The sequence below is a fragment of the Anticarsia gemmatalis genome, chromosome 5 (assembly GCF_050436995.1).
Source record: "Anticarsia gemmatalis isolate Benzon Research Colony breed Stoneville strain chromosome 5, ilAntGemm2 primary, whole genome shotgun sequence".
Classification (NCBI taxonomy): Eukaryota; Metazoa; Arthropoda; class Insecta; order Lepidoptera; family Erebidae; genus Anticarsia; species Anticarsia gemmatalis.
Window position 1 is genome coordinate 12,099,369 of NC_134749.1, and position 16,280 is coordinate 12,115,648.

The window sequence follows — 16,280 nt, forward strand, 5'->3', positions numbered from 1 at the left end:
GAAGCTTCAGAGGCCCGAAACAAAGATTATACGAAGTTCAGAGAACACCGTTCGAGGAGGAGTAGTACGATTTTGTGATTTCTCAGAACTTTTTGGTGTAAGCATAAAAAGTATTGTAAATTACACTTGTTATAGACATACTTAAGCATTTAAATGTATCATAAACAAAATATTTTTTTTGAAAATTTTGACGATTTTTAGAAAAAAAATCGCAAGTGATGCCGCGATATAAAGTATGTCAAAAATTCACAAATAAATAGTACTATATCAGTGTGCAAGAATATAATGGCCAACCTTGCGATTCCAGAGATATTCTCATTTTTCATGTCAGCTCCATACAAAATTTTCTTTAAAAAATTATAACTCTTCCATTTGTGCACACAATTACGTCATATGACATTTTATAGATCAGTAATGATCAGCAGAATACATTTCCATCAAAAAAAAATAACATTCACGACATCGAGATCCTATGTCTTCTACAGCCGATTTTCGATCCACCGTGCGCCGGCGCGGTGTCGTTGGCCGCGGACAGCTGATAGCGAATTTATACGTTGTTTTAATCCATTGCTGTTTTTTGTGAAAAACAGTAATATGACGGATTTTTTCTCATATTCATGTTGCACTGTGTAGTATTAACGAAATAATACCGAAAAAAAATAAAAAAAACGCATAAAAAATCGGAAAAATCATGAAAAAAGCGATGAAAATTTTCAACGCCATAAGCACCAGAATCATGTCTAGAATCATTTTTTTTTCGTTTTCGGTAGCCTGTCTGTTACACCCTGTATGTATAGATTGCATACTGCATCAACGATAATCCTTACGAAGACGCAGAAAAGTCGCAGTTCTTGTACTTTTGAAAACCTAAATTAACGATATTTTTATTAAACACTTGACTTACTTCATCGCAAGCATGACACCGGGGCTTGAGCCTCTCCGCATAATGCCGGACGCAGTACAGCCGTCCATCTAACGCGCAGTACGCCAGCTCCACCAGTAGCTCATCACATTCAGCACAAGAGAAGCAAGTTGGATGGAAATATGCCTGTTAAACAAATAACAACTTTTTAGAAAGAAATAGTTCCATTTTAAACTTTTGTCGACTACTGCCATCTAGCGGCAAGTGGCGTAACTAACTTCCATTTGTAATTTTGCAGTTAGTTATAAAAATATATTTTAGGTGGCGCTACTTACATCTTCACCTATCCGGGGCGCTTGGACTGTAATACTTCCACTCCGGATTGGTTTATTACATCCCATACATTCAATTGATGCACCGTGATATTGACTTGCAACGCCTGAAACAAAAACATGATATTAAAATAAAAAACTTAGTTCCGCTATTAGGCAATAGATGGCTCTGAGTTTATGAATTACTGTGTCGTACCAATATCGAGTGCAATTTCGTTCCTAGCAGCAACGAAGTCCTCATATTGTTTACGATGTCCTTCGTCTATATGTCGACAATGTGCTAACGATAGATCTTGCTTCGGTAACTGAGACGCTAGAGCTCTAGTCCGCCAAGCCCTCCACGCGGCCGCGCCGGTGGCGCCACCTACACCTGTAGGCGCTCGTTCTGCTAACGATGACCAGAACAGTTCAGTCTGAAAAGAAAAAAATATTATTAGCTGTGGGCCAATATTTCTCGGTCACATCTGAATATATATTTTTTTATGTTATAAAGGTTAATAAATTTAATTATAAGTCAGTTAGCATGACGTGCCCTGGATCAAAAAATTGTTAAAGCATGACATCGAACAGTTTTGGAAGGTCTTTACCCAGCGATGTGACAGTAAATTTTAATAATGAAAATATTATACCTATTATCTGATAATTTAAGTTGTTTAAACCGTTTCCGAAGAATTGCATGCCTTTATCATTACTTAGCCCTCAACATAAGTATTCGTAATGCTTAACCCCTCTCTCAGAATAAGGGGAGACCCTTGCCTTCCAGTAGGTCAGTATTTAGTTTAAAATACTTATAACCGAAATACATTGGTATTTATTTAAAGACACCACTATTTATAATGACATGACAGTCGGAAGGCATGTTAATCTGTCCGCCCTACTTCGGATGCCAACATCTCGTACTGTCATTATAACGCGCTTAAAAGTTCCAACAACTGCGTCTATACTAAATTAATCAGTTTAATATAGCCATTAGTTTAGTTGATTGAACATATTGTAGTGAACTTTATTGTAGAGTAATGTCCCAGTTAAAACTATTCATAATAGTTTTTACCCAGGAGAACACGTAAAGTTGTAGGTTCTGTGCCTGACCAGTCTGACCACTTATTGTCGGTTATCCGTCCCACCAGGCAATAAGAGTGGGAGAATTATGAGTCTACCTCTGTATTATACACACACTTTAACGCTATAATCCGAATATCCCTGAATGTCGGCTAAGGGAACATTAACAGTATTTCAGAAGTTAAAACCAAACTTAACTATATTCGTCAGTGTGTTTGTAAATGTTTCACGTAAACTCCGACGCTGATTTGAAAAAATGCTAACTAACGTTGGCAATTCTACGTAAAATATTAGTTAAATTTACAGATACAGGCATTATCATAAGCCCCTAAGTCAGTACCTAAGTAAAAGTCATGTAGTAAAAATTACAACAATGGCTTTTTAAACTCCTTATAAAAAAAATATTGTATTAATTTAGTTTTTATTAACTCTTAATTAAACTATTTACCTGCTTAGCAGTGAGTCCTGGCGGACTGTCGTAGGAGTGGTGGTTGACCCTGGACTCGCGCAGCCCGAGGCGGTCGCGCACCGAGCCCAGCTCCTCGTGGTACACCGAGTGCTTCAGACGATCACAGCCGCATGACTTGCATGTCTTTCTGGAATAACGAGAAAATATTACGTTAGTTATTGTAAAAGATGGTATAGTTGACTCAGGTCAGAGGGTAGAGGAGAGACGAATAAAGATACCTACTTTATAGGGGTTCTGTTATAAAAGATTATAATAATTTTGGTATATTGATACTTATATAGTCATCTAGTTCAATTAACTGCAATTATTATAAATTCTACAAAGTTTTTACGTCATTCCAAACTGTGGTTATCTTTTATCTGTTTAGCGCAACTAAATTAAAATCAAAACCGTATTGTTTCCTTCATAGAATAAACTATACTTAGACCGTGAAAAGGGTCATTATCATCATCAATAGTGTCGTTTAACTATAAAATTTAACCTAACCAACAAATCTGAAGTCAAAATCAAAACTAAGCTCAAAATAACAATCATAAATCCAACAAAACACATTTGCACATACAATCTAAAAATACCGCTCGTGACAACACATCTTATCCTAATAAGAGATATAAGACAATAGTCTTGTCTCGTGTGACAACGGACAATGAGAGTCAGACCTAACAAGCTCGTAAACAACCAATATGTTTATGTATGGGATTAGAAAGTGAAGATTTGTGCTATTTGTAGAAAGAGGGTTGGATTATACGTGAGATAATAAGAAGTGTTTTTTTTGGTGATGATTTACTACTCAATTTTGTAGGTAATTTTAGAAAGGTATGTTCGAAATAGACATGGGTATATTTTTATGGGATACGATAGAGTTGTTAGTTAGTCTCTTGCGTAGTCATTTACTATCATTGACTACACTGATCAGATCTGGAGTCACAGTACAACAAATCACTGACAATTAATTATTCTTTTAAGGAATTTATATCTTTCTTTTTAACCCATACTGTCCCACTGCAGGGCAATGGTCTTCTCCCAAACGAGGAGGCGGGGTTAGGCTTTGAGTCCACCATGCTGGCCAAGTGTGGGTTGGGGATTTTATTCTTTAAATTTCTCTCTCCCTCCCATGCTATGAATCCCATATGGTAGTGGTCTTTTATTCTTTATATCTATTCAAGAACAAATTGCATCTCTCTTCTTCACTTGAAGCAAAATAACATCCTCAAAAGACGTATACATTTCACAGGTGAATTAGAACCATTTATTTAATAAAATGCTCACTAAATAAATGATTTCATCCAGACAGTTACTTTGCGTGACGTCATCATGAGATCAGATGCATGCACGGTGCATAGATTATCACATAACTACTTGAAAAACACATTAAATTTAAATAAAAATGTTTTGTATGGACGCCAGAAGCGATTGCACGGGAGACTTTTGGTCTGATTATATTCAGGTTAAATTCGGGTTTTGTCTAGACATATTATTATATTTGATGTTATGGGCTGGTGGTTGACTAGATTTAATACTGTACGCTTATGTCGGAGTTAAAAGAAATAAATGATAGGTTTCGTAATCAAAATATAACTAAATAATGGTTTGCACTGAGGAAGGTAAGTATATGAATATTTTTTCATGTCAATTTAGGCTAACCGAAACTCAACATAATTAACAAGAAAGGCATATCATAGTTACTCTATAAATGATAGATCAATTTTACACCAACTATTATATCTTTTAGAAGTATTTCATTTGGCTAGACACACTTCCGGGTAATACGACTAGAGTCCATTTTAAAAGGATCAAATTAAATGATGTCCCTTGAGCAGCTACATAAGTCTGATGTACTAATTTCCCTCGTGTCTCCTAAGGAAATACTGTCAGCTCTCCTATTTACAAGTTTACGATTTCAAAAATCTACAAGCAATATAAAAATAAAACAAAGCATAATAAAACTGAAAAGTATTTAAGTTAGTTAAACGGTGCTCATTCCTGAAACTGCTACAAGTAGGATTTTTGCACGTATAATAGACATATTCGAGCAAGGCAATAGCTAACAGGAATGATGACCATGACTACGAGTAAAATTGCAAACAAAGCTTTTTAAACTATTTTAACCTGAGCTTAAAATAAATATGGGTAAAGAGATGTTAATAATTTTTGCATTTTGGGCTAATAGCCACTGAAATGTAAAGGATTTTTCGAATCTGAGACCTCGTGGTCAGCTGTCAGCAGTCGTTTACACTACCGCTGAGGTCTGACAAATAAAAATTACACTTTCAAAAAGGTCCTCAAGCCAACATACGCCTGTCACAAAATCTTTTTGACTGATCTTAAATCTTGCATTATCATACATACATACAAACACAATGGTCTGTATCATCTTATTGAAATGCTAAGTGCCTGATGTCTGATATGATTGACCGGCTCCTAACTAGGGTTGGTGGCAAATCCGGGGATTATTACCGGGATTCCCGTGTCCCACGATAAGATATAAAAATGATGACTTCACTCTTAACTTCAGGATACCCTGTACCCTATCTATAGAATAAGATTAAAAGCCAAAATAGTCAGGGTAGAAGAAAAAAATATGGGTCATGCATGAAAACTATTTTAATTTATAGTGTGTTCGATTCCCGGGACATGTGAGCAGTTGTCAAGAACATTTGAATTTGTTTATTTAGAAAACAATGTTTATTTTCCCAGATTTAACATACCTTCAAAAGTAGCTTTCACTCTGTACACTAGATTATAACATGAAATTGTTCCTTGTTCCATGGTCTAGAGCTATGTTTAGAGTTGTCTAAGGCAGCGAAGCGAGATTTGTCCAAATAATAAGTCCGTATTTGTCAGCCCTACAATAAACTGATTTAATAGGATAAGTGCGTGTGCGCAACGCAGCAAGGAGATTTGGTAAGCGGTTACTGACTTCGTATGAATATCTCGCTTGAGACTCAAATGTATGGAAATATGAGATTGACAGTTTTGTAGTACAAGAGTTCGGCTTTTGTTTCTGTGTGTTTGTGTTTCAATTGGCTGATGGATAAGTTGACATTGCTAACAAATTGCATACACAAGACTACACAAATCTGCGAAACTCAATGATTTTGGTCTTCAAGTGGCTATCGCCATACAAATTTTAATCCATTGGGGTTCGACACGATAAAATTTTCGTAGCACTGTGTACGAAGAGCCTAAACTGTAATGAAATTGAGTTTCAGATAATTTTATAGCAATATTGATTTCGGTTCACATTAATATATTGGAAGTTATAAGACTTGAAATTATTTTAGTTCTTCTATTGCCCGCTGTATGTCGCTAGTGTCTATCTTGACCTAACACTCGCACAAAAGTTTCAGTTTCAGTATTCAGCCGTAATAACAGGAATATCATTATCGGATAATTTCACTCGATTAAATCGAAATTTAAGACAGTAGATACAGTTTTTAAAAAATATCCGTAAAATACACACTGACGTATCAAAGCAGTTTTATGTTCGTATCAAAAAATGCGTATCAAATATACAAGTAGTTGTAATATAAATACATTATTTTATGAGCGAAGACATCAAAGGAAGAATACGTAGTTTGTAATAAAACAGGAATTGTTGGCGTTTGGCGATCAGACTGGAACAACAGATATTTATTGATGTTTTACTATTATTTTATACAACTTTGTTTTCCACTAACATTTCCTTAATGCAGAATTTTAATGTTATTAAATGCGGTTTTAGGTTTGGTATTTTTTTTAAATATAGTGTTCAGTCATCATCTATATATAAAACTCTTCCGTTACTAACTGACTGATTGATTGACAACGCACAGCCAAAACTACTGAGCGTAGGAAGTTAAAATTTTATATGAAGATCCTTGGGAGAAGAAAAGCACTAAGAGAGGATTTTCGGAAATCCCCATGCATAAATTATAAGATATAATTAAAAATTTCAATGCGTAATCGCTCGTATCGGCGAAACGTCAAACTTAATTTGACAGTTATGCGATGACGCACAAATAGTTATGGTTAAATGTTAGGATTAAGATTTTCATGTAGTCAGAATAAGAAAATTATATTAAATATTGATAGAAACATTCCAGGCACCTTACAGAATTTATAGTAAAATTCCATAAAAAAGCAATAACTACACCAAAATGCAATAAACAGATTACATATATATTAAGGATACAACATAACATTTAAACAACACATTTAGGTCAAACCAAAACAAGACATTTATACAATAACTGAAGAAACAGAATTACTCATTATTACTCAGAATGTTGGATAAAGAAAACTGTAGCATTACGCATTCACTACGCGGTGCGTACAAGAAACTATGTGAGTCAAACAATCCATTGATTTTAAGAAGTACATAGAAACTGCCTTATTACTAAACGTTGAGTAAGCTCCGATTAATAGAACAATGTTTTGTCACTTTCAATCATTTTTGAAACTGTATATGAGTGAAAAAGACAAAACACTCAAAACAGTGTATATTATATTACCTATTTATGTCGAAAAGTGTTTTCAAAATTTGCACGACCGACATTTTTTAATCAAATGTAAGCATGGGTCGTTTAAATGAGTAAGTTTTGAGTTTTTACATGACTGTTTCAAAATATCAGTAAGCTTTGTACCACACTTTTTAATTGTTTGTTTCTTTTCTATCAGAATCCTAAAATTAATATAAAAGCTGGTTAAAAACTTAATTCGTTGCACGTTTGTATTAAATTGCATCTGATTCATTAAAAATAAAATTTATAAATCTTTCGTACTTTGTTGATTGCGCCAATATTGACAGCTGTCAAAACACGTCATAACAAAATGACGGGTTCAAAGATTTTTGCAAATCGCAACGTATTTTTATCTGTAATTATTTTCGCAAAAGTTCAGTGTACCTAAATTTTTAAGATATTTTTTATCAAAATTTATAAATTCTATTAACCTTGAAATCCGCACCTTAGCATGATTTTAAGTAACTAAAAAGGAAAAAGTACAGCCCCTTATATTTACTTAGTTTCAAAGCTTTTTTCACCAAGAAATGCAAGTCATAGTACTGTTTTATGCTTCATAAATGCACTTGCCTAATCCATGAGTCACGTGCTGACATTAGGAAATTGATGCTACTTGTTCAAATTAAGAGAATTAAGAGTAATCAAAATATTTATCATTCTTAATTAGTAGCATTCATTCATGCAGCCTATGTTTTGATGCACACAGATAAAAGTTGGGTAAGTTTATCGTTCGACGTAGTACTTCGAGTTTAATGTTTTAATGGGATGTTTATTTTTCCTTTATTTTACTTATTACTTATTAAAATAATATCAGAAATTACGACTGCCTTTGTTAAGTAAAAACCAATTTACTTATTATATAGGTACTTCGTAAGTACAATTGAAAGCTCCTGGCATTCTGGCATTTTGACGGCAGAGAAATAAAAAATAGTTGGTCAAATGAGTTCTACTCTTTGCAATACAAAATTTTCAAACAGGAGTTTTGGCGGCAACGACACGTTCGAAAAGATAGTTACATGAATTCTTTGTGAGACTTTTCTTCCTAAACAAGGTACTACAGTAAAGATTTAATTTGTAATAAATGGCAGATGATCTATACCAATTCCCATAATACTTCAATCACTGATAGTACTATGTGAAGTCGATCCAATGACCTTGGCTTTACGACCACTAATACGGTGTTATCTTGAAAGCTTAGGCTGAGGCACTAGATCAGGGGTACTCGACCTAAGGCGTGTACCCACATCGCGTAAAATTTTGCGTAGAATGGTTTTAGTAGAGGGTACTGAAACTAGTCGGGTGTAGAGTTACGATGCCTTATTATATTCTACATTCAGATGGTTTTTTGTTATTTCTTCTTTATTGTATACTTATTTATTCTATTATTGAGTTATAAACACTTAAAATTGGGTGGGAGTAAAATAATATTTAATGCAATTAAAGGTTACAAAATAAAAACTATCAAACATTTGGACCCTGGTTTTTCATTACAATACAACATTAAGTAAATTTTAGACAGTATCATTTACGACTCCTACAAAAAAAAATTCGATTTAAAATCGTTAAGTACAAAAGCATACAAATATTCGGACAATTTAATACAAAATCTCAGCATGCGTTTTTTAGTTTGAAACAAAATGTTGAGTATCCCGCATCATATAAAGACGTTACCTTATCTCCGACCTTCACCGTGAACGCGCGGCTATTATTGGCCACCATGCCCAACATTGGCCACTATAAGCCAACATTGGCCACTAGCACTATTGACATAGACGCGTAACAGATGCGAGAGAAATATGTGTTGATCTATTTAGGTATTTAAAGAACTTACGGAAGTAAATGGATTTATTATGTTGAATACTTTTGAAGTTCCTTTTTAACCAGCTGGCTTATCACGTATCTCATTTGACAACTAGTGTACGTCAAATTGATGGTCTATTCAGTACATTGCTGCTTTGACGTAACGTGTTAATCATTTTATTCTAAGGAAGAAAGCAATGTACAGCATGGTGGCTTTCAAATAGTTGTCAACTGAGATACATGATAAAACCCCTGGTCCTGAAATAAGGGAACAGCAGGCTGAAACTGTCTTTTTCTGTTAATTTTTAAACGTACTAGGGGCCACTGGTAAGACACACAGATCACATCGGCGATGTCTTGAAAAAAGGTCAGGTGCGTAACCGGCGGTCCTGTATGACAAGATGTATGGATGTGAATGAGGCAAGGGAAGTTTGTAAGGATCGTACGAAGTGGCGTTCTTTGGTCTCTGCCTACCCCTATGGGAAAAAGGCGTGACAGAGTAGCTACTTTGGGCGTATATTGTAAGCAAAAGTACCTATTTAGTATTATATTTAATCCTCTTAGCAACGAACTGTGCAGTAACATGCTTATCACGTAATTAGATTCCAATGGTATGTTATCTCGAGATAAGTCTGCAGATTATAATCACTTGTACGTACGATTAGCGCGACATGTTACATGTTTGTTACATTATTTTACTTGTAAAACACATACTTATAGAAAATCTTATAGAACCATCTCTAACTGGGCAGAAACCAACGCACGAAACTTGTTATAATCCTTACTTCTTCAAATTAATAATGGCGCCCTGGTCGATTTCGTCTGTTTGTTTGTATAGTTCCTACTTAACATTTAATTGTGTGGATGTTAATGTTCTTTTTTATCCAAAGGTAGTGCTTCCTTGTGGCCCCATTTGAATTTGATCTTATTGTCACAGATTGTTTGAAAAACCTCAAAAATTTGAAACTTTATATCCTTTATTTTGCATTGAAGTCGATTCTTTAAAGAATCATGTAAGTAACAAGTTAACAAATGGTAAGGTATAGTCTTCAACTCACGTACAATCAAATTAAAACACGGTCCACGTTTGAGAACTAGTTTAAACAGCATCGGTACTCAGTAGTTATGAGTAATCTACGCGGTTCCCATGCCAATAGTAATGCACTTAATTGGTATGCGCTGACAATTGCGGCTGCAGGTCAATGACGTTTACGTGCATATTTATGAAAGGGAACTTGAGGGTTTTTAAGACTTGATTTTTATTGCTAAAACCGGGTTTTTGGGTACTTGGGCCCAGTTTTGCGTTATTCTTTGTGTTCGTCAAATAATATAAGGACATTGTGAAACAGTTTATATGTTGGAATTTTCTTATGTGCTATACTATCGTAAATGTTATGTCCTAGAAGATTTTTGACTTTGGAAATAGTGTCTTCAGTCTTCAGATTGGTTATAAAGTCAGATGAAATCTAAAATATTGCATATTATAAATATTGCATATTGCATATTATATTACAGATTCATAATTACCAGTATGACCAATGAAGTACTAAATATCCCAAGAATTTAAGCATTCAAGGATTAACCATCTAAAAAAAATATAGGTATGCTTGTTATAATTTTTTTATGTCTCACTATTTTCAAACAAAGTCTAGTATTAATTTTAGTGCCGTGTAATACATTTACATGTAAATAGTTTCTCTTACGTCTCGTTTGAGTCGTTAAGGTAACGTTTGTGACGCATCCGAAACACTTAAATTTATTTCCGTCCAAATTGTTTTACTGTGGCACTAGAGCACGACCTTGCGGTACTCCTTCATTGTAGATACTAGAAATTTACTTTAAAATGTCTAAAAGGATTCAAATACATGTGTTACTTGTCTGAAACTATCCAAAATTGGTATTCGTGTCTGAATAGCATAAGAATCTGGTGTGTTTCTTGCAATTTCAAAGATGTAAATGTAATTAAAGGCTTTATATACATCAAGATTCCAGCCATACAGCATAAGCAAGTTCTAACAAAGCATTCGTCGGTTAATATTAGCCCAATTTTATAGGTCTTTCACTGTTATATAATTTGATTATTTTCTAACATTTTCCCTGATATGAATGAAATATACAAGCGACACTTATCATGTTATTTTAAATGGGCTGTCAGAACGCTTTTCTAATGTTTTTGGGTTGGATAAACTAGTTCTACATTAAAAAACTCTCTACAGCATTTTAGATATTACTTAATAACTAAGGTGATCCTATTTGAAATGGACGATCAGTATTATTTTCTTTACTAAGAATAGTCGTGGAATAATACGTCTATTGTTACGAAGGCATTATATTAATATTTATGTGAGTTCCGAGTATGTTCCTTTGTACATTATCCTTTGAAAGCTTTGATCCCTTGAGCATGTTTATAAAACAGTTACGAAACTAAACAATCAATAAAATGCACTTTGCTTTGAAAGATGTTAGGACTAGTTCTATGGATTGAGATTTGTGTCGGACCAAAGTTTTCCCATCAGTAAAATTCTGTGTTATTTCTCTTAAGTATTACGCAACCATGAAAAATGTTATGTATTATTAAAGCACTGAATATTATTTTATTTTATCATGGAACGCCAGGCTCACCGACACTGACTGTCGGTCTATGACCACGGCCAATGTACCCTGCGCCGAAACTTCGGGCATAAAAAGTATGTTCGCATTAATTCCCGTATTCTATTGTATAATAAAGATACAATAGGAAAGTAAAAATTAAAAAAATATCACTAATTTAATGTTTTTTGGGTCACGATAAATATTAATTAATTTTGGAATACCAAAAACATAAATTAGAGTTATAAACGATGGTAGAGTTTGCACATAAATAACAGATGGAGTCGCGGTCGCTAGCTAGTTTTATGTACTCATTATAATATATTATGCACTTTAAAATAAAAGGGAATTACACTAAATACTCCTCGTGTTAGCATTAACCGGTCAGTTGTTGCCATTATTCACGGCCGAGAGAGCCGCGGCAGTGTTGCCATTAAATATATTTCGGCTTGTTTTATTGCCAGTAATTAGGTCATGCAGATTAGTGTTGCAAGGGCACCTCTAGTTATAAGGTTTTGGTCATTAGTTGTTAATATATTTTAATTCATTTACAAAATGTTGTTTGAGATGAATGTTTTCACGCTTCGGGAGACATAAAAGTTACTGATCTTATATGTATTATGACTATTACAAACTACTTATTTAATTACAGTAATTAAATAAGTAATTGTTACCTTTAGTATGCATGCAAGAATAAAATATAACAACGTATTGATATTTTCTATCTATTCTATAATATTTCTCAATAGTGTCCCGGAGTTTGGTAACATACCCGGTAAATGGAAATAAGCTCGCCCCCGTAAATGGTACAGTGTGGGTGTATTTCATACGCCTCTGCCTGCCTTTGGGTATAACACCCATATTAAGTATAGGCATTGCAATCTCGTTTTTAGCGAGATTGATCTCGGACGAAAAAAGGGCGACATTACGCGAGTTTAACTATGCGAAACGTAACGTCGAAATCTATGGTTGAAAAGAGCTGCGTTTCTTCTAACTTTATAACCACTATAATTTGCCACGGTTTCATCCATTACCAACACCCTTTCATCTAGCTAGGGGTCGTCCCTGCAATCTTCTCCCCTTCCATGATCGTCTAGAAAATTATTTCTAACTCATGTATTTTCCAACACAATAAATTCATCACAGAATTTCCACAAGCCACAATATAAATAAACGACTACATTCAAAGATTTATAATGTTTGTTTTGGACGATACGCGATTAACCTATGTCTTCATGACAGATTTCTTGTACATTTTAGCTATTTTTTTTTCTTTTTCACTGATGAATTGACAGGTATTGTCTTTCGTCATGTGATTTCGTAAATTGATGCTATTTTGGAGGAAAAAAGACTGGAATATATTTTTTGTCTTGCGCAGCGCTGATACAGGACAATTTGAGGACTGACGAAAGTCTATCTAAAACTGTTTTTTCTTGCGCCCTGTCTTTAGTGGGACGATTCAAGAACATGTATGTGGTCTTTATTTTACTTACATACATAAAATCACACCTTCCTATTCCCGTCAACATAAACCAGAGATAATTCTAATCTTTGGTTTATGTTTGATGTTAGTGATTTGTTCCGTTTGATAATTATGTATTAGCACATAATTAATTATTTAATGGAAATTTTATTTCCCGAAACAAAACTAAATATGTAAGTACTTTTCATTCATAGGAAAACTACTCATATTTTGATTACACAGAAATCCTCCAAACGCAGCTGAGCCGTGTCATCTCACGCTCTCAAATAAAACAAAAAACCAAAGTACATAAATAATAAAATATAAAAATATCTATGGTATCGCGGAAGCAGTGAGGTTTCCCGCCAATTATCGTGAACACATGGCCACTATAGACAATATTGTTTATTTTTTAAAACGGAAGTTACATTGAGGTTCCTGTCATCGTGTTATAAATATTGTTCTGTTGCTGTCATTAGGAGATTTTTGGTGTAAATTGATGCTGTAAGCAGTAGTTAATTGACTTCATCATTAGGTACTTGTGGGAGTTATGGGATTTGATTCCTTCATGGAATAAATATTTGCGTTATTGTGATTGTGACTGTAGAAGGAACACCGTCAGGTTTTTAGTCGGTATGCCCACGTCAGCCAGAACGCCTAGTCGGCGGGAGAGCCCGACAGACCCCGGCTTTCCTCCCTGGGGCGGGATATGCAGTAATGCATTATCCTGACGCAAAAAAAAATAAAAAAAAGAAAAGGTCATGCTTTTTCTATATTCATAATGAGAGTAAAAGTATATTTCTAGAGTAAATGCAGTCTTCACAAAACATGAAAGTATAATAATCCAAATGCTTAACTTTCCTTATTTAAGCATTTAAAATGAAAGGCTTGACTTTAATAAAAAAAGTCCATAAGTAAATCGATTATTGATATACGTAGGTAATTAAAACCCTCTCTATTCGTTTCTATTAGATCTCACAAAGCCACGAAAGTCATCAAAACTATAAATAAACAGCCAAACACCAAACTCAATTTATTTCTGCAAATTTATTATCATAAATTATTCAAATTGATCTTTTACCAAAACACTTGGCGCGCCTCCAAGCACTGCTTACCATCTACGTCTCGTGTTTGACCAAAGAGGATAGACGAAGTACCATAGAGTAACACATTGACATTCTCGATGGTTACAAATTGTGTTTGTGTTTGGCCTACTTTGTCTAAATATTGTTTAGATGTAGATTATATTGTTAATTTATGTCTGTAAGTAAATATTATTCCATCGTCTTTATATGATACGTGTATATTATCTAACGCGTCCTTCTGTTTGCCTGCAGGCGATAAACTCCGTAACCGTAAAAATGATCATGAATTTTTCATCAAAAGACACAGTTTTTCATTAAATTTAAGCGTAAAGGTATTTAATAAATTGATTGAAATAGGTCGCTCTCACACCTCATAGGTCGAGTTAGTCCACAACCCGTACTTAGCCAACGTGGTGGACTCAAGGCCTAACCCCTCCCTCGTTACGGGACTTCTCCCGGACCCTTTTCCAGCAGTGGGACATGAATGGGTTAAGTTTATTTATTTTACAGCATTTATTGTTTACAATTTAACTGCAATGAGCTATTTGTTTATTGAAACCTATATAAATAGGTACATCTATTTGCACATAACACAATAGGTGACAATAACTGCGCTATACATGTTATCAGAAGGAAATATTCAGTATTTCCTTGTAAGCAGTTATTCAGTTACAGTTTCCTTGAAGAGTTAATAACAATGTGCTGTGACCTAGTCAAAATGTTATGTAGTTATAGTTTGATGAACCCACAAAAGCACAGGACACAGTATAGGACTATTTATATTCAATTTCGCAAATATATAGGAAAAACAACATTAATTATCATTTAGGTAACAATTGCTGGTCAATGGTATTTTAAGTCATAAACTTCAAACAATACCTGCTATATTTATAAGGTTGTTTAGGTATAGATAAAAGCCTAATACTGCTTTCGAGCTGGCTTGTCACCAATGGCAAACTTTCTCGTAAGATCTTTAATCCGTGTGTACGAATTTTATTCCCTGTTAGAACAAACGTAATAATTTCAAAACATGTGATCTGCCCACGTTTGCCAATCATCACGAGATACCCTCGGTTAACCACAATCACGTCTACCTGTACGCAGATACCTACAGTCCGACAACTCAGTAAAGAGACCTGGAACGCACGGTTTATCTAATGTATAACTGAGATTAATTATCAGCAGCATATATCCGGAAAGCCGGTTTCATCCACTAACTGGGTGCCAGCGGATGGTCATAGCAGACGAGGGAGACACAAATGAAGATGGCTGACCTGGAGGAAAACTGGACGCATTTGAGATGGACTGATCGGAACTTGCCGTCGATAGGAAGTGGGATACTCGATTACAAAATTGAAATTTAGGTGCTTGTCAATAAAAATAATGGCGTAGCAAATAGACAACTGTCCTAAATTCTATATTTTGTATACTTGTCACCCGCGAACCTTGCATACAACTCTCTCTACAAAGTTGTCGGACTATAGTGACGTATGAGCTCGGCTCTCGCACACGTTTGTTTTCATAGGGAGTGTTTGTGTAAATCAGTAGCTTATATCAAGAGGCTAAATAAAGATATCTGTTTATGGTGTAAAGGGTTATTGAGTTATTTGTAGGGTTATTTAAATATCTTGTGTCTGTGATTCATGTATGAAGAATTTTCTTTCTCCTTTTAGCGTGGGCTACTGAAATGTCTTGTTCATTCATTTTGAATATTCATGATTTTAAATTACTGCTTACTTGTATCCTGTGTGTATTCTTACAACCACTTTCAAAATTGGTACCTTATTCTGGATTTTAAAATTCAACAAACTTAATTTCTTTGGTTTCTGCCTACCCGTATGGGTAAAAGATTTTGATGCATGTAAGTATTAAACTCTATCATCTAACTGAAATCTCGAAGGCTAAAAAGCCTGTGTCACGTAAATAATTGTTTCGTGAAAAAACTGAAACTATGTCTACTACAATAATTTATTCAATGTTCAGTCTTCAACACAGGTTGTCACCTGTAACGTAAATTTTCAAAGAAGGAAATCTATACTAATATTATAAAGCTGAAGAGTTTGTTCGTTTGATTGTTTGTTTGTTTGTTTGTTTGAACGCGCTAATCTCAGGAACTACTG

General features: G+C 34.4%; 1 protein-coding gene across 2 annotated transcripts in view; it reads right to left on the reverse strand.

The window, feature by feature from the left end:
- Positions 1–16,280, reverse strand: part of Lmpt (four and a half LIM domains protein limpet) — a 227,131-nt gene that overhangs the window by 62,633 nt on the left and 148,218 nt on the right. For both annotated transcript variants that reach the window (XM_076114819.1, XM_076114818.1), the window contains 4 exons: positions 2,702–2,849; positions 1,391–1,607; positions 1,198–1,301; positions 905–1,048 (listed from right to left, as the gene is read on the reverse strand). In XM_076114819.1, the coding sequence (XP_075970934.1) occupies positions 905–1,048; positions 1,198–1,301; positions 1,391–1,607; positions 2,702–2,849 (613 nt within the window). The remainder of the gene's footprint in view (positions 1–904; positions 1,049–1,197; positions 1,302–1,390; positions 1,608–2,701; positions 2,850–16,280) is intronic.